General features: G+C 32.4%; 4 protein-coding genes and 1 long non-coding RNA gene across 15 annotated transcripts in view; 3 read left to right on the forward strand and 2 right to left on the reverse strand.

The window, feature by feature from the left end:
- The window catches only part of LOC124953917, a 7,858-nt gene extending 6,183 nt beyond the window's left edge, over positions 1-1,675 (forward strand). The window contains exons 2-3 of the long non-coding RNA XR_007102369.1: positions 8-339; positions 450-1,675. This is a non-coding gene — a long non-coding RNA (uncharacterized LOC124953917). The remainder of the gene's footprint in view (positions 1-7; positions 340-449) is intronic.
- Positions 1-10,109, reverse strand: part of LOC124953904 (TNF receptor-associated factor 4) — a 27,784-nt gene extending 17,675 nt beyond the window's left edge. The window contains exons 1-4 of one of the 2 annotated variants that reach the window (XM_047505956.1): positions 8,088-8,227; positions 6,379-8,007; positions 5,103-6,251; positions 4,838-4,954 (exon numbers count right to left, since the gene is read on the reverse strand). The gene's annotated coding sequence lies outside the window, so the exon portion shown is untranslated. Of the gene's footprint in view, positions 1-4,837; positions 4,955-5,102; positions 6,252-6,378; positions 8,008-8,087; positions 8,228-9,997 lie in introns of those variants that run through there. The other variant, XM_047505957.1, reaches the window with a different exon arrangement.
- Positions 7,518-11,681, forward strand: LOC124953903 (RUS family member 1). Of its 5 annotated transcripts, none has more exons than XM_047505948.1 (10): positions 7,518-8,645; positions 9,180-9,251; positions 9,336-9,493; positions 9,600-9,760; positions 9,912-10,104; positions 10,190-10,305; positions 10,373-10,569; positions 10,643-10,896; positions 10,976-11,147; positions 11,208-11,681. In XM_047505948.1, the coding sequence occupies exons 1-10, from the start codon at positions 8,627-8,629 to the stop codon at positions 11,276-11,278; spliced, it is 1,413 nt and encodes a 470-aa protein (XP_047361904.1). In that variant the 5' UTR covers positions 7,518-8,626; the 3' UTR covers positions 11,279-11,681. The 5 variants fall into 5 exon arrangements, with proteins under 5 accessions (XP_047361904.1, XP_047361907.1, XP_047361908.1 ...); XM_047505951.1 differs by having other exon boundaries at positions 7,520-8,069; XM_047505952.1 differs by having other exon boundaries at positions 7,520-8,026.
- Positions 9,070-12,549, reverse strand: LOC124953916 (RWD domain-containing protein 4). 5 transcript variants are annotated; one of them, XR_007102368.1, is made up of 7 exons: positions 12,314-12,549; positions 11,957-12,066; positions 11,683-11,878; positions 11,389-11,597; positions 10,197-10,566; positions 9,998-10,109; positions 9,070-9,918 (listed from the first exon to the last, which is right to left on the reverse strand). XR_007102368.1 is itself a non-coding variant. In XM_047505982.1 (5 exons), the coding sequence occupies exons 1-4, from the start codon at positions 12,416-12,418 to the stop codon at positions 11,430-11,432; spliced, it is 579 nt and encodes a 192-aa protein (XP_047361938.1). In that variant the 5' UTR covers positions 12,419-12,548; the 3' UTR covers positions 9,070-10,109; positions 11,389-11,429. The 5 variants fall into 5 exon arrangements, 1 of the variants encoding a protein (XP_047361938.1); XR_007102366.1 differs by having other exon boundaries at positions 9,070-10,109; positions 10,197-10,220; XR_007102365.1 differs by having other exon boundaries at positions 9,070-10,109.
- Positions 12,550-13,433: 884 nt separating this feature from the next.
- LOC124953908 (kelch domain-containing protein 10 homolog) lies at positions 13,434-15,950 on the forward strand. 2 transcript variants are annotated; one of them, XM_047505966.1, is made up of 4 exons: positions 13,434-13,844; positions 13,953-14,650; positions 14,743-15,072; positions 15,158-15,950. In XM_047505966.1, the coding sequence occupies exons 2-4, from the start codon at positions 13,976-13,978 to the stop codon at positions 15,329-15,331; spliced, it is 1,179 nt and encodes a 392-aa protein (XP_047361922.1). In that variant the 5' UTR covers positions 13,434-13,844; positions 13,953-13,975; the 3' UTR covers positions 15,332-15,950. The 2 variants fall into 2 exon arrangements, with proteins under 2 accessions (XP_047361922.1, XP_047361921.1); XM_047505965.1 differs by having other exon boundaries at positions 13,435-14,650.
- The last annotated feature ends 87 nt before the right edge of the window (positions 15,951-16,037 follow it).

A 16,037-nucleotide genomic window follows, 5' to 3' on the forward strand; every position in this document is an offset into this window, starting at 1 on the left:
GTTCAAGTTATGGCAGGCGAAAGGATGGTTACGCAGTTGCACTTGGAAGACAATGCGACGATAAGAACGCTTTCAGAGGCAAATGCAACGACCGGATGCAAGTTTGCGAAACTTGCCTGGGCAATTAACAAGGCTACTTTATATCTTTAATACTTCATTTTACCGTATATGTTCATTAAAGAAACAAAAAAAGGAGAAAGAAAGGAAGAAAAAAAATCCACAGAATAAGAAATAAGAGATAAAACGTGTTTATAATTATTTATTCAGATTAATATGTACCAACCCAAATGAAATTGGATCCACATGTGTTCAGCATTGAAACGACTATTTTTATCTAAGGTATTAGAGAATATGTGTATGCACATATATATATATATATATATATATATATATATATTTATATGTGTGTGTGAATGTATTAATCAAGCGTGCGTGAGTATCGTTTATAGAAGATTTCAATTAACTACATCGTCGTCATCGTCGAGCTGACAAAAGCGAAAACAAGGGACTAATTGCGAGCGATAGAAGGGGACCGGAAACTGAAACTATTACGACCGGTTTTCGAGCCAGTCGATTATCCCTAGTATATGCTTATGCTAGTTATAACTCTAATGACGAAAACATCTGCTGACACACGTGAAACTTCAATCTTCTTTAACCATCGAAAATATCAATGAATGACGAGAACGTTCGAATAAAAAGGATTGTTTATATTAAATAAAGAAAAAAAAACAAACAAAGAAACAAAACAAAACAAAAAAAAAGAAAATATTTTATTATGCAAACTATCGCATTTAACACCGTTCCAAATACAAAATGAACACCTTGTATTATTTCTTATGTACGGTTGAGTAACCGCACGGTAGAGACAACATACGCACATATACATACATATTTACGTGGGTACGTCTCGGGCATTGGGAGACTCCTATCATAAAACGGCCGAGTGAAAGGATAAGCCGCGAGTTCATCTCGAGTCTCAACAAACCAATCTTCTCGAGCATTCAGACGTGCCATCGAAGAGTCATTTAAACGATTGGAATGCGCGCGCGAATGAAATTGATTTTTTTGTTCTCTTTTCTTTTCTTTTATTTATTTATTTATTTTTTTATTCTTTTTTTTCCCCCTTAGAACATGTAATCGCATTATCGATTAACTACGTTCTTCACGCGTTCCTATAAGGTTTCGAGCGAGTATGCGTGTAAGAGGGAAAGAGAGAGAAAAGGATAAAAAGAAAATGAGAAGACAAGTTTTCGACGAGTCGACGAAACTGGCAGAAAGAAACGATGATGGTAAGAAAGAAGAGTAGGTCGTGAAACATCTGTCTCTACGTTGTGCGTTCGCGCCAAGAGAGTTTGTTCGATATGCTTTCGCGAGCGAGCAAGCAAAATCAAACATAAGGCGAGGCTGTGTGCCAGAAGCTGCTACGTTTTAAATAGCTTATCCACGAAACTTAAAGAAGGCACGAGTCGACTCGAATTTCTTTTCTTCTTATTTTCGTTTTTCTTTCCCTCTCTTGTTTTTTTCATCTTTTTTCATTCTTTATTTTGTTCTTTCTTCGTCTTTTTTTTTTTCTTTCCGTAGAGATATGATGTATAACCGAATACTGACTCTGCACCTGCCTGCACGAAGAGACTCAACGAACATTGAAAAAATTGAACGTTTTTCTTCCTCTCGAGAGATATATTTATAAGAGGGGGTATCTAATCAAGATGGAAATAATAAAGAAATAGTGAGATAGAGGGAGAGAGAGAGAGAGAGAGAGAGAGAGAAAAGAAAGATAAAATTTAGATTCGTTTATGTTTCGTAAATTGAAAGCAAGATAATCTTATAAATAATCTCACGATATATCTCGTGGGTTCTTATACTTATGCACAGTTATAACAAAAGAAAAAGCCGAAAGATGAAACCATATTTCCATCTGAAGCTCGTCTGTTTCTTTTTTTTTTCTGTTCTTTCTTTTTTTTTTTTTTTTTTTCCTTTTTCTTAACAGATAACATACACTATATATCGAGTGGTATTGGCCTGGAGCGAAGGAGTTACGGCATTAAAACCAGAGTAACCAGTGTAGATGGAAAAAGCTGCAGCTGTCAAGAGGCTGCCTGTGCCTGGCTCTCTACGGGCTTGCAGGCAGCTGCAAGGATAACTGCAAGCAAACGTGCTTAACGCATACGATCGACAATAATCGATCGTGATCCTTTAAATTCAGTCATCTTTTTACTCAATTATGCGGATGATCGATAGGGAGATTGACTTTGCCAAAGAAACAATTCTAATCTTTCTTCTTTCATGATCCTTGAAATATCGAAATATTCAAATAATAACTATCATGTATGTTACGAACGTTGAAACGTAAAAGAAAAAAGTTTTGCAAAGTTTTACCAAAAGGAAAAACATTTACTTACGTTAGATCCCCATGCGGGGAGATGAGAGAAAGTTTGCTAGAAGTCGAGTTCGAGAAAAGATTGGCTTGCTCGTTGATACCGAGTGTCTCGATTGAACAACTAATCACATCCACATAAGAAATCCAATTTTATCCATCTATCTCGATCAAGTTTTTCATTGAAATTTCCTTCGATTTTTTTTTTTTTTTTTTTTTTTTTTTTTTTTTTTTTTTTTTTTTATGTATATTCACGATCAAAAAACTAATCGTCGAAAATTATAAAACGACGTATTTATCTAAATCTAATGTTTATATGAATATCGAGATCGATCCGCAATCGGACACAGGGTAGATGAATACTATTGAAATACAAGAGTTTAACGCGTGGCACGTGTGAACGGCCACGGAGGCGAGCAATAGGAAAATGTCAATTCAGGAAGATACTTTTCTCTACATTCCTATCGTTCGTAGAGTATATAAACTATTTCGATTTCTATATAACTACCAACAATTAAGCTTGAAGTATCATTCGACGAGTTAGTTGGCCTCGTTTCAGGTGAATTCGCTCGAGAATTCGCCTTTTTCTTTCTTCTTCTTCTTCTTCTCCTCCTTCTTCCTCTTCTTCTTCTTCTACAGGTCCAACAACATTTTTCTTTGGAAATCCTAGGACTATATAATACGTTTGTATTAAATCGAGATTCGACATTCCGTCGTTTCACGACGATGAAATTTTCTCCCTTTTTCTTTCGACCGAAAGAATTTTATCGATTCTGGTATCGGATTTCTGTGTGTGTGTGTGTGTGTGTGTGTGCGTGTGTATGTGCATCTACGTATGTATCTCCTTTCGCAATAATTCTTTTATAATTCGTATGCGAGGTAGAAACGTCCGAGCGTGCAGGAAACAAATGGCAAGCAAATGTCAGACGCTGAGGAAGTCTCTTCTTTTTCTTCTTCTTCTTCTTCTTCTTCTTTTTCTCCTTTACCATCTTATTGTTTCTCAACTTTTCTCAAGAATTTTTTATCATTCCTTTTTTTGGGATTTCCTTCTGTCCTTTTTTTTCGTTTTCTTTATGTTTTAAATTTTTACTCGATAGATTCATTACGTTTTACGTTGACTTTTGGAAGAAAAAAAAATCAATGTCGATAAAGAAAGAAAGAAAAAAAGGAAGATCTCTATAAATATCGTTAATATAATGTTAAAAAAAAAAAAAAAGAAAATTCTGTAGAAGTTATTGCCCGCGTATTTTCAAATTAAAATTAAATTAAAAAAGACGTATGAAAGTACATCTATCGGAAGGAAACGTCAAATTTTTTTTCTCCAAAAGTCCAAAAGATAATGTATTATTTTGGTCTTTGCTCGGCCACAGAATCCTTTTGCTTCTTTATGTATTTACCAGCAAATTCCAAAGGTACGTAAGCAATGTATTAAGAGACAGAAATAGATAAACGGCAATAACGTGGCCGGTCGCGTTTATGGTAGCCGCCGCGAGGCTGCTTTGCTAGATAGGTAAACAGTTTCGTGGGCGTGTGTAAATAGGTACGTGTGACCTCTTTAGGCTTTCCTTTTATAGAATCTTACTAGTCTTGAATTTAATAATAACAATAATAATAACAATAATAATAATAATAATAATAATAATACTAATAATAACCATCAGCATTATCTGCATCGTAAAGAACGAAGTTCAAAAGTCGTCTCATACGATTCTTATGCATCATATGTACAATACAACAAACTTGAGATAACACCAGCTACCATTAATTGCATTCAATGTTTGCCCTCCTTCCCGTTATCATTTTTAATTATGTTTGCTACTTGTAACGAAATGAAGGTAACGAACGATATTATCAAGGAATTATTCCGCAATGATCTTAAGGTTATCGCATTTACAATCTAAAGTCACAAATGCAGAACTATTTCAAAAAAGATGTTTCAAATATAGCCAGAAATAAAAATAAATACGATGTTCTTATCTATTCTGATTCATCTTACATTAGTCTGACAACATCTCTCTCTCTCTCTCTCTCTCTTCTTAGTAAACTTGAGAATTTTATTTATAATTTTATCTACGGTCTACGCGTCCGTATCGATTAGTATCCAGTATCGGTATCCAAATTCAAAAGAAGGAAACTTTAACGTGCGTGTACGCGAAGACTGATCCGGTGTTCGCTTACACATTTACAAGGTGTCCATTGATCCGATAGCTTTTCTACCTGACACGAATATCAATCCATTGAATTTGTGTTTCAAATCGAATCGTTCGACTCCTCGGAGATTTTCTGATTATAGTCTCAGTATTCCTCTCTCTTTCTCTCTCTCTCTCTCTCTCTCTCTCTGCTATCGTTGATAATGCAATCGAAAGTTTTCTTGATGAAAATATTTAACGGATAAATATTTAACGCGATGATCAAACTTCAAAATGTGAATAACGAATTATGAAAAGATTGACTTACCGAACAAGATAATCGGATGTCATCCTAAAGCGAGTCTATGATTTTCGTTGTGAGGAAACACAGAAAAGTTGAATGATAAATATCTCGTTTGATAATAAATCCAACGTTCTCCAATTCCTACAAACACAACAACAACAACAACAACAACATAATAATAATAATAATAATAATAATAATAATAATAAAAATCCGTAGATTCAATATATCTCAACAATGCAATCATGATTGCTTAGATATTAGCTAAAGTATCAACGAATAAACTTACCACTTGTCGAGGAAAATTGTCGTTGGATCACAACCTTACTGTTATCGAACGTCAGGAAAGCAACACAAAGTATGTATATGTACCGAGGCTCTCGAGAGGCGCAACAAGTGGTTTAAGCCAATAAAAGCACGTTTGGTATTCACGATTGCATGTGCCCGAATATATTTAGAAGTAAAGAAAGCGAGTGAGTGAGAGAGAGAGAGAGATGAGATATTACCAAAATATATATGATTGGTCTTTGAATAGTACGAGTAGTTATCTTCGACGAAAGGGAAAACTCGCGATGAGTGACCGAAGTCAACGGTAGCTTAACATTGACTGCGTTGAGTTTCCAGAGAGATAGAGAGGTGTAGAATAAGTTAAGCCTCTGTTGCACACAAGGAGAGTCACACACTTGTTGTTGGTAGGCGATACGAGAACTGATATACCACGAAACTAAAGTCTCTACTCCCTAGGACATAGCTTAGCTACGTTCGCCTTGTGCCTTGCACCTAGGTGCTTTTACGAAGGCAGGTGGTGTGGTAGCGATGTGGTGACGGTGTGCCGGCGGACAGGTGAACGTGGCGGAACACAGGAAGTGCCAGAGACAGAGAGGGATCGTGGGATATATCAGGGTGGGGAGGATATACGTAGGAAGAAGACCGACAAGGAGACAAAAGGTAACGAGAGGAAAGAGGAAAACAGGATGACGAGAGAAAAGTATGTAAGTATGTATGTCGTAGGTAAAAGGGGATTGAAATTCCTTTCTGATCTTTTTTTTTCTTTTTTTTTTTCTTTTTTTTTTTCTTTTTTCTTCCTTTATTTTTTTTTTTTTTTATCCCCCATTTTAAACGACCATCGCTATTTCTATCGATATTTTTTCAAAAGAGGTAATACTTCTGAGGCGTCTTCTTCCTGAAATGGAGATTGACCGGATGAAGGAGGACAGGATATAAAGAATCGAGGCTGAGTGTTGAAAGAAAACGATCTTGCTAAGTATACGGATAAGTACTACGCGGTCTTTAGTTGGTCCCTAGCCAGTCTCCATTATTTTTCTTTCTTCTTTTTGTATAACGATCCTCTTAACAAGTGTATGCCCGTGTACCTGTATATGTCTGATCTTGCTACATTACCAATAACTCCCTAGTGTTATGGAGTAGCAACTAGTGTCTGTAATAAAGAGAAATCAAGTTAATTCCACGATGCGTGAACATTCGTGGAATTCTAAGTTTGGAATACGTCCAGGTAATACACGCAAACGGCATGCGAATTGTCGAATACCATTTACGGCTACTACCTTATTATTATTATCAGGTAAATCAGTTAAATTGTAAAGCTTTATGCGGAATTTTAAATTAAATGCATTCGTAAGCTAAAAGTCGATCGGCGAATTGGTTCTGTAAATTCTAACGTTGTTACGTAATCTCTTCTAAATTCGACTTATCGATCGATCGTCGTACATCAGCTCGCCTTTATGTCGTTCTATGGACTCTGAGAAATAGCTTGCACCTTTCTATTGCGTCTCTGTATGCACAACGCCGTCGTAGTCCTCGATCCACGAGTGTGCACGCAAGTGCAGCACCACCATCCGTGGAGTCGTTGACTGCAAAACGAGAGGGTCTGAACGAACGGAGGGGATAACGACGCTGGATTCGAACCTCTAACTTCTCGTCTCGATCGTTTATTCGCGCTATTCCAGTGCATTCAACTATATCCTCTTCATTTCAATTTCTATATTCAATTTCAATCTAATGCCTACCTAAAAGAAATTGAAATTGAATTAATCAATCCGTTCATTTTCTCGATTCATATTTCGATCTTTTTCTTAAATTATTTTCTTTCTTTCTTTTTTTTTTTTTCTTTTCTTTCTTTTGCTTTTTATTTTTCTTTTTACAGACAACGTTATGAATTTTTTCAAAGAATTTATCGACGACACGCTTTGTTTCAATTTGATCAATTTTATACAAGAGTTTTAATTATTTTTCTATAAAAAACACATTTCTCAGGATGAAATAAATATATACTTTTTGTAACAAAGCATTGCATATACCTGTATGCAATTATGCATACAAGTTTTCCATACGTACACGGGTGCATCAATATAGCCTATCATCAGGGGGGAATATCCTCTTGTAGTTCGCACGGTCATCGCCTTTTTAGATGGCGCTTTCAAACTTATCAACCGGCTCCAAAAATTTTGATTGATTTTTATCTACTTATTTTGTTTTTTTTTTTTTAATCAATCAGCAAATCAATCGCACACTTCGAAATATCATTTTCTTCAGATATTTATACAGATACAAATTTTACGAAGAAATTTAAAAGGATGTCTCTTCTTACGAGACGATTTCGTTTCAATCGCCTCGAGCGATTCCAATCGTAAATTCCTATCGAGAGTTAAGTACAGTTGATCGTTTAAATTATCTCCTGTTTTAGTTAATCGACTGTTACGTCGTAAGATTTCAGAGAAACCTTTTTCCTTCAAGGACATATTAAAGATCTTCGATAATTTATCAATCCCATTGAATTTTTTGATAATCTTACAAATGGTAAACATATTATCGTCCAAGTTTGAACCACCAACATCATTCGTTGGAAAATCTTTACAAATAATTACATTATTAATGGAAGGAAGAATTTCGTCGGTCTTCGATACTTCGTTAACGATAAAAGGCGACCTCTTCACTTTACGTAGAGCACTATATGTTGTTTTATCATTCGAGTAACGATCAATAAATGATATAGTTTGATCGTCCAAAATGCAATAACCTAAACGTTTCAATATTTTCCCAAAAACGTCGTATTTAAAATTTCTTTCTTTCGTTGTAAGATTGTTATTTCTTTTTCGTTCGGTCTGAGTTCCCTGACACACGAACATTCGTTGATTGTATTCGAATTTTTCCACGTGTTCCCGCACATCCGATGTCTGCGGATAGGAGTGTATGGTGAATTCCATGGCTATTATAAAAATTTGCAATATTACATAATGTAAATATCGTAACTCACTGGAATTATCTGACGATAAATTTGATTTCTTTTTATTTCCCGACAATATCTCCTCATTTTCACTTTTTTTGTTCTTATTTATATTACCTAGTTTGGAATGGTGATTTATCTTCTGCTTCTCGGATTTCTTAGGATCTTGAACTTTTGAAATATTATTAGCAATCTTATCGGATATCGTTGAAACCTGAGACGTTTTCTTATTGTTCAAAGCAGATCTCGAATGAGAAGATTTAAAATTTCTTGACCAAGTTTTAACGGAACTTTCTGATATATTCGGAAGTTCCTTGTTACTGGTACAATACAATTTTGCGAAAGAATCGTTAATAGTATTTAAGGATGCTCTTTTAGAAGCTGCAATATTTTTTACAGATTGTTCTTTCATATTCATCATCGACGAACGAATATCTTTGAAGTTGCGATCATTTTTTTTAACATTTGAATTCTCATTTATATCAGAAAATGTTAAGAGAGATGGAAAACGGATAGTCGATGATGATTCTCTTTCTAAATTTGAACTTTCTATAGGTTTTTCAATATGCATGCGATTGTTCACACGCGGTAATAAGTTTCGAAGTTCTGCCTGCAATCTTTCAATTTCCTGAATACGTACCAATATATTGTGTATCTCATTTTCGTTCATTATAATTTACACGTAATATATTTTCGAATTATATCATTATTCATGCGATTAGAAAATTTTGTAAAAAAGATAACCTGCAAATTTTACGATCACTCACAAAAATCCATATTTACTTTTTTAATAATTTCTTTTTGTTTTTTTTTTGTTTCCCCCCCCCCCTCCTTCTTATAGCAATTATTATTATCGGCTAATTTCAGTCGAATCAAATTAAATACTCAATTTTTTATGAATAATATGATATAATAATGTGATTAGAAATAAAATAAACAATAATAGAAATTCAAAAATATATTACATTAATTAATTTATACGTAGGTATATTAAGTAATAACGAGTGTAATAAACAATATAATAATAAATAATTTAATAACGAATAAACATCTACTATTTTATAAAAACGTGCTTGCAAACGTAAACTCGTGAATACCGATAAATGTTATTTTTTTTATTAGCAATGCAGGACCAAATTTTATTTAGTGAAATATACGGCAACGAGGAAGATAATATATATGTTAGATCAAAAGGTGAATTACTTTTTTTTATGAAAAATATCTTTAATAAATAACATTTATCATATCTCTAATATATAATTGTCTTTATGAGGTTAGATCGCTCGTCGATAATTAATTTACAAACTGGCTCGAAAAATGCAAAGCCCTTATTATCTCGAATTTTGTCGATTATCAAAGACGTTTTTTTACCTCAAGGATTTCCTGACAGTGTTCATCCTGATTACATTCCTTATCAAATATGGGATACAGTGCAGGTTAGAATTCTTATGTAAAAGAATAGACGAGCGAACGAGTTCTATTTGTCGTTATATGTTTAAAAAAATAGAATTTAATTTAAGAAAAATTGTAATAATGTAATAGGCATTTGCAAGTACCATAATGGGTACTCTCACAACTCATTCAATTATGCAAGGAGTAGGTGTTGGAGAATCTACTGCGACACCTTTAGCTGCAGCAATAACTTGGATTTTAAAAGATGGAACTGGTATGGTCGGACGCATAATTTTTGCATGGTGGAACGGGTAAGCTATATAAATGTTTTACTATGTGAACCGCTCATAAAAACTGTTAATAAGTTTTATCTTGTAATCGATGTCAACATGACAAATCTTAAATATTATCAATCTACGGGTGTAACTTGTTCTTTCTATTATAAACATTCTGATCTATTAGGACTGACCTAGATGGACAATGTAAAAAATGGAGATTGTTTGCGGATATTCTTAATGATGTGGCAATGGGCATGGAATTACTAATACCTTATTTCTCAGCTCATTCAATGGCCATATTGTGTGCTTCAACCGCAATGAAGTCTATTGTTGGTGTAGCCGGTGGTGCAACCAGAGCTGCATTAACGCAACATCAGGTTTCCTGCAAAATATTAATTTATTTCCCATATAAATATCATTGAAAGACATTATTTGTTATTAACGTGTTATATTTTATGTTAGGCCTTACAAAACAATTTGGCAGATGTATCAGCTAAAGATGGAAGTCAAGAAACCTGTGTTAATCTTGTTGCATCTTTTGTTGGAATTTTCATACTGTCGTACATTTATGATGGACGGTAATTTTATTGATTTACTCTTCTACAAATTATTTATTACTGTCTTGTATGAATTTTTTCTTTACAGATATTTATTGGAATTATATGTCTTCTTGGTGGCAGTGCATTTATATGCCAATTATTCAGCAGTTAAAGCTTTACGGTTAAACACATTAAATGAAGATCGTCTTGCTTTGTTAGTTAAATATTATCTTATTCATGAGACCGTTCTTGATGCGGCAGAAATTAATAAAAAAGAATCTGTTTTCCTTTTGGGGAAACCTAGTAAGAATAATTCCCATTTTTATTCTAATAATATCTAAGACAATTTCAATACCAATTTTATTCTTTTTTCTAGCAAAAGATATATGTGGTTTTCATATAAAATTAGGAGTATCACTTTCATATATCTTTAAAAGAAATGCCAATAATACATTGGAAGATTTTCTAAAAGATTTTCAACATAAAGAATATTTAATATTTGTGGATATTAAGGAAAAAATTATTTTTGTGGTACTAAAAAAAAACATAGAACAGAATGAAATATTAAAAGCATACTTTCATGCTTGCCTATGTGGCATATTAACAAGTATGACACAACGACTTCCAATTGTAAGTTTTTTTGATTGTTCACTATTGTCCTTTCATTTTTTTTCCTTAACTTATTGACTACTTATATGTCTCCTTTTAGGAATTGTTATTAACGACTGAAACATGTAAACCTTCATTTCCTTTAATACGTATATATCTTCTTTCTAAGAAATATCATAGCTCTTTTTCATCCATAGAAACTACCTTTTATGATACAAATACTATTATTGAAAAAGAGTATCAAACTTTTGTAAAACATTTAGATGACAAAGGTACGTAATGATAATAAATAGTAGAATAATGTTTATATAAAATACATTGAATATTTTTAGGATGGAATTTGAAGATTAATCTTTTACCCATGAATTCATGGAGATGTGTATGGAAAAAATCCCAGAAATAACTATAAGATCAGTCAAGAGAGAGAGAGAGAGAGAGAGAGAGAGAGAGAGAGAGAGAAAGAGAAAGAGAGAGAAAACTTTATTTCTAGCATTTTATAAAAATATGACACACCTTTTTTTAAATCTGTACAGTAAAGTCTTAGAAAATTTGAACTAAGACTCTTGTTCCTGTTTTGGACCAGTTTGTGATAAATGTTTCACTATATCGACCCAATCCCACCCTCGTGGTCTCTCTCCTTTTCCATCTGCTTTATTCCATTGTCTACGTTTTTGAGCTTTGCTTAGTTGTTCTTTCTTTGGCCTTTTTACAGCTTCTTCCGCCTTTACGATAAAGAAATTTTTAATTCTTATATATTTCTTTGTTACAATATAACAGAATATTAAATACATATTTTTTTTCATCTACCTGTTGATTCTCATTTGATATTTTAAGTTTACTGGTTTGTGAATTTATTTCTGCAATAGAATCTGGTTGCATAGATAATAATTCTGTAAGATGCTCTTGAACATACTGGAACAACGTATATGTCATGGCACTACCTAACCATTGATCTGCTTCTGCTTCTAATTGTTTCACTAATTCATCCTTTACTTCTTGCACACTATATATTCCAATTATTTACCTTTAATCAAAACCATAGAATACGAAAAAAATCAGATGACCTTGTCAACTCACTTACATGTGCTTATTGTAAAATGTATTCATATTGATGTTTGGCCTTTCAGATGGATATGTCGCACTCCATGAAATTTCCAATAGGAATGACTTCATGTCATTATCTTCTCCATACTGTATATAAAAATATATTTAGACGCAAATATTTACATTAAAAGTGACATTTTCTTTTTTTTTTTTCCAAAAAAAAAAAAAAAAAAAAAAAACTTGGCAAAATGTCAAAAGTTGCTGAGGTCTAATTTTACATAAATTAATTCTCGAGTTTTTAATTAATATTCACAAGAGTACAAATAATGTGATGATTCGACGTGAGAAAAATTTGTTTTTCAAGTGAAAATGAAACTTTTGCAATATATCGAACCTTGTATTGGAAGGTAGTGGGTGTTAACTGATTAAATGCTGGATCACCCTCATAAATAGAAAGTAGCACTTCTCTTTCTTCCTCTTGTAATTCGACATCACTCATTTCCTTATTCCAACTATTTTATTCTTTATAATTTTACACGTTTATATCTCAAGATTCGATCATGCGTTTTAGTTAGGTTAGAAATAAACTTCAACAAAGCTCCACTTTATATTATAGATGGCGTCATTCTAAAAAGATATATATATATAGAATGAAACCTTTGCGACTTCAGCGACAGATATGGACAATATATGAATTACAAGGCACAAGCGGAGAATAATGTTGCATACTACTGTTGTATATTATATAGTAATAGTAATAATATAATAATATTAATAAATATAAAAAGAAATTTTTCTCCTGTAGGAAAAAACTATGAAGAAATGCAATGCTGGGAGTTTTATTTCATAGTTAGCGTGGAAACGAACTAATGATTTGATTTTTATAAAAATAATGTATAATATACAAGTATTTTATATTTATTATTTTTAACCAAATAATTGATTTTAATTACAAAATATATATACTTTATATACATTTCTTCGTAATATTTGATTGTGCTAATTATCTCAGATTGAAGTTGTATTTTTCAGCATGAAAGTGTTTTTATGTGGCAATAAATAAAAGAATAATATTTTTTTCACGTAATAATATTTATCAATGTTATGTATCAAAAATATTATTTATTTAAAAGTTCTATTGAATAAATTCGTTGCAAAGGATCGGCATGTTTACAAGCAAGAATGGAGTATGCAAATTGGAATATGCAAAGGCGCAATTAACGCTTAATTAGATTCATTCTAGAAGGAAGTTACGAAGTGCAAAACGAATATATCAAACTTAGCACAGCTGCATTCTATATAACCAGCTGTAAATCACTCAGCTGATCGATGACGCGCAGTCGCAAATACAATTCAATACAAAAAAAAAAAAAAAAAAAAAAAAAAAAAAAAAAACAAAAAAAAGAAAAAGAAAAAATATAAAAACATACAAAAGAAAAAACAAAAATTCAACTTTTTCAGGTGGTCATTTGTTTCTCATACGTTTTCTTGCAACCACTTCTACATTGGCTTTACTTCGTGAAATATAGTATAGAATTTGACGATTAGAAAATCTATTTGAAAGAGATTGAAAAATATTTCGTAGATAAGATTTATATAGATTCGTCCGTTCCATATATGGTTAGATCTCCGGCGAAAATGTTTGTATCATTAACTTTGTACAATTAAGAAAGGAATAATCGTGTTCGATAGGGAATATTACGAGTAGAACGGACAAACGCAGTGAAAAAGTAACAAAAGATTCGTGAAAAGAGAAGTCGAAGGAAATAGAAAAAAATTTCTCTTGCTAGACGCCATTATTGCTTCCCTCTGTCGTAACCAACGTTAAACGTATAGCCACGTACTTACGTGATTGTGTACAAACTCTGTTATCATTAAATGAAATTAAAGAAATATCATTGTTTGATTAGTCTGTATGTTGAGAGGCACGTAGAAAACGTTAATTATAAATTTGTTGCGCCAATTTATTTTTAAGTGTTTACTTTTTGAGAATTTAACAACAAACTTCGTAAACCTAACCGTTCGTTCTTTAGGAAAGTTATGAAGCAACGATAAAATGTATGTATTTAAACCGTTTGTCATTGTGAGGCATCGCTCACGATGCCTGGAACGGCCAAAAGCAAGAAGCGGACACAGAATAGTGTGCGATCATAAAAATCTTTATTCCTATGGCGGATTTAATCCATGCATCGCCGATTATGATCGTGACATGAGAAATGATCGCATATGGCTCTCTAGTAAGCCACTCTTCAAAGAAATTTGGAAATTTAATTTGGCCACGAATCAATGGAAACGTTTACCTGGACGAGAAAATTTGCCAGATGAACTAGCATCTAACGCAGTGATCTTGAAGGGCAATGCATTGATAGTTTATGGTGGAACAGGTGTACCCTTTGGTGACAGCTGTAACAATCAGCTTTACGTGTGCAACGTCGATGATGGCAAAACAACGATAGTGCCAGCAAAGGGTGACATGCCAAAGCCACAATACGGACAAGCTCTGCTATTTCACGAGCCATATCTTTATACCATTGGTGGTACAACTGGCCGAGAATATACTTGCGATATTCACAGATTTAATTTTAAAACTGGACTGTGGGAAAAGGTATACATTTGTACTGGAAAGGATTTGTCAGAACCAATGGGACGATATAGGCACGAGCTTGGATTTGATGGAAAGAATATTTATGTTATAGGTGGAGGTACTGATTCCGAAGCTTTTAGTCTAGCAGTAAGTATTTTTTGTGCGAATACTATAATACTTCTTACAAATACTAAATATATATACATTATATATATATATATATATATATGGATTTCAAGGAAATACCAACTTTTAATCTGGAAAAAAGAAAATGGACGATTTTAAATACTCAGGGCGATAGCGAAGATAATACAATTCCTGCTCCTAGACGCTGTCATGGCATAGTCCAATATATGGATGAAAAGACCGGTGTAACTTATGTTGTTATTTCTGGAGGTACGAATGGTACTTTTGTCTTTTCCGATGTTTGGAGACTAGACTTGAGTGAAATGCAATGGACTTGCTTAAGAAAATGTAAACTCCCACGTCCCTTATTCTTTCATTCTGCTGCTTTAACTCCTCAAGGTCGTATGTATACTTTTGGTGGTGTAAGCATGCACCGTGATAAAGTAAGTATCATTTTATCATTCTTGCACAAGTAATATTATATTAAAGATTTTGTCATTTTATCATTTTCTAAAATGTTTATTGCAGGCAGCAAGAACAGATGCTATTTATGCTGTTTGGTTAACAATACCTAAATTATCTGAGATATGTTGGCTAGCATTAAATTATTACATTTCGGATTTGAGAAAAAGATCACCTGATAAATTGCTTCACATTGGTATACCATTAAAATTCGTTCGAAGACTCGATCCTTGCATATAATCTACTTTACACTAACATTTCAGATACTTGTCATATATTTTGGAACATTGGTCATTATTATCGGTTATTTATTGAATGAACATTATAATTATCTTTCAATATTGCTAGAATTCATTCATAGTATTTTTTAAAAGCTTCTTTTAAAGTATTTTTTAAAAAGTAATTTCTTAAGCTTTTTTTTTTTTTTTTAAATCAGTACAATAACGTAAGAAAACAGTAATCAATTTTTATATCTAACGGAATTAATCAAGTTATAAGTTTTATTAACATTATTTTATTATCGAATGATTTGATATACGAAAAAAAAAAAAAATTTTACCTTGCTAGAGAAAGAATATTAAAAATTATTAAAAGTATCATGTTCATGAATTTTTACATTATAAAATTTCTATAGTATCATAAAGTAATTGTATATATAAAAAGATGGATTATAATTGAAAATTTATAAAATATTTACATCGATGATTAATACTTGTTCCAAACTCTATTTTAAAAGTTAATAATGTTATTCCAAACAAATGATATTCTCTTATATACTAAGTTATAAAATATTTCAAAAATACTTGAACATAGAATTGTATATTTTAAAAATTAAGATCAGATACTATAGGAGAAAAGTATAAAAAATTGTAATTAAAAATCTGCAGATTTGTTGTATTCATTTTTTTTTTTTTTTTTTTTTTTTTTTTTTTTTTTATTAGAGGTT

The sequence above is a fragment of the Vespa velutina genome, chromosome 13, assembly GCF_912470025.1.
Source record: "Vespa velutina chromosome 13, iVesVel2.1, whole genome shotgun sequence".
In the NCBI taxonomy this organism is placed as follows: domain Eukaryota; kingdom Metazoa; phylum Arthropoda; class Insecta; order Hymenoptera; family Vespidae; genus Vespa; species Vespa velutina.

Excerpts from the sequence above, each read along its gene's own strand:
- LOC124953903 (XM_047505948.1), top strand. Across the intron at positions 9,494-9,599 it reads AAATATGGGATACAGTGCAG|GCATTTGCAAGTACCATAAT; the intron begins GTTAGAATTCTT and ends ATAATGTAATAG. Across the intron at positions 9,761-9,911 it reads ATTTTTGCATGGTGGAACGG|GACTGACCTAGATGGACAAT; the intron begins GTAAGCTATATA and ends CTGATCTATTAG.
- LOC124953916 (XM_047505982.1), bottom strand. The coding sequence starts at position 12,418 with ATGAGTGATGTCGAATTACAAGAGGAAGAAAGAGAAGTGCTACTTTCT. Across the intron at positions 12,067-12,313 it reads CCACTACCTTCCAATACAAG|TATGGAGAAGATAATGACAT; the intron begins GTTCGATATATT and ends TTTTATATACAG. Across the intron at positions 11,598-11,682 it reads TATCAAATGAGAATCAACAG|GCGGAAGAAGCTGTAAAAAG; the intron begins GTAGATGAAAAA and ends TTTATCGTAAAG.
- LOC124953908 (XM_047505966.1), top strand. The coding sequence starts at position 13,976 with ATGTATGTATTTAAACCGTTTGTCATTGTGAGGCATCGCTCACGATGC. Across the intron at positions 14,651-14,742 it reads CCGAAGCTTTTAGTCTAGCA|GAAATACCAACTTTTAATCT; the intron begins GTAAGTATTTTT and ends ATGGATTTCAAG. Across the intron at positions 15,073-15,157 it reads TAAGCATGCACCGTGATAAA|GCAGCAAGAACAGATGCTAT; the intron begins GTAAGTATCATT and ends TGTTTATTGCAG.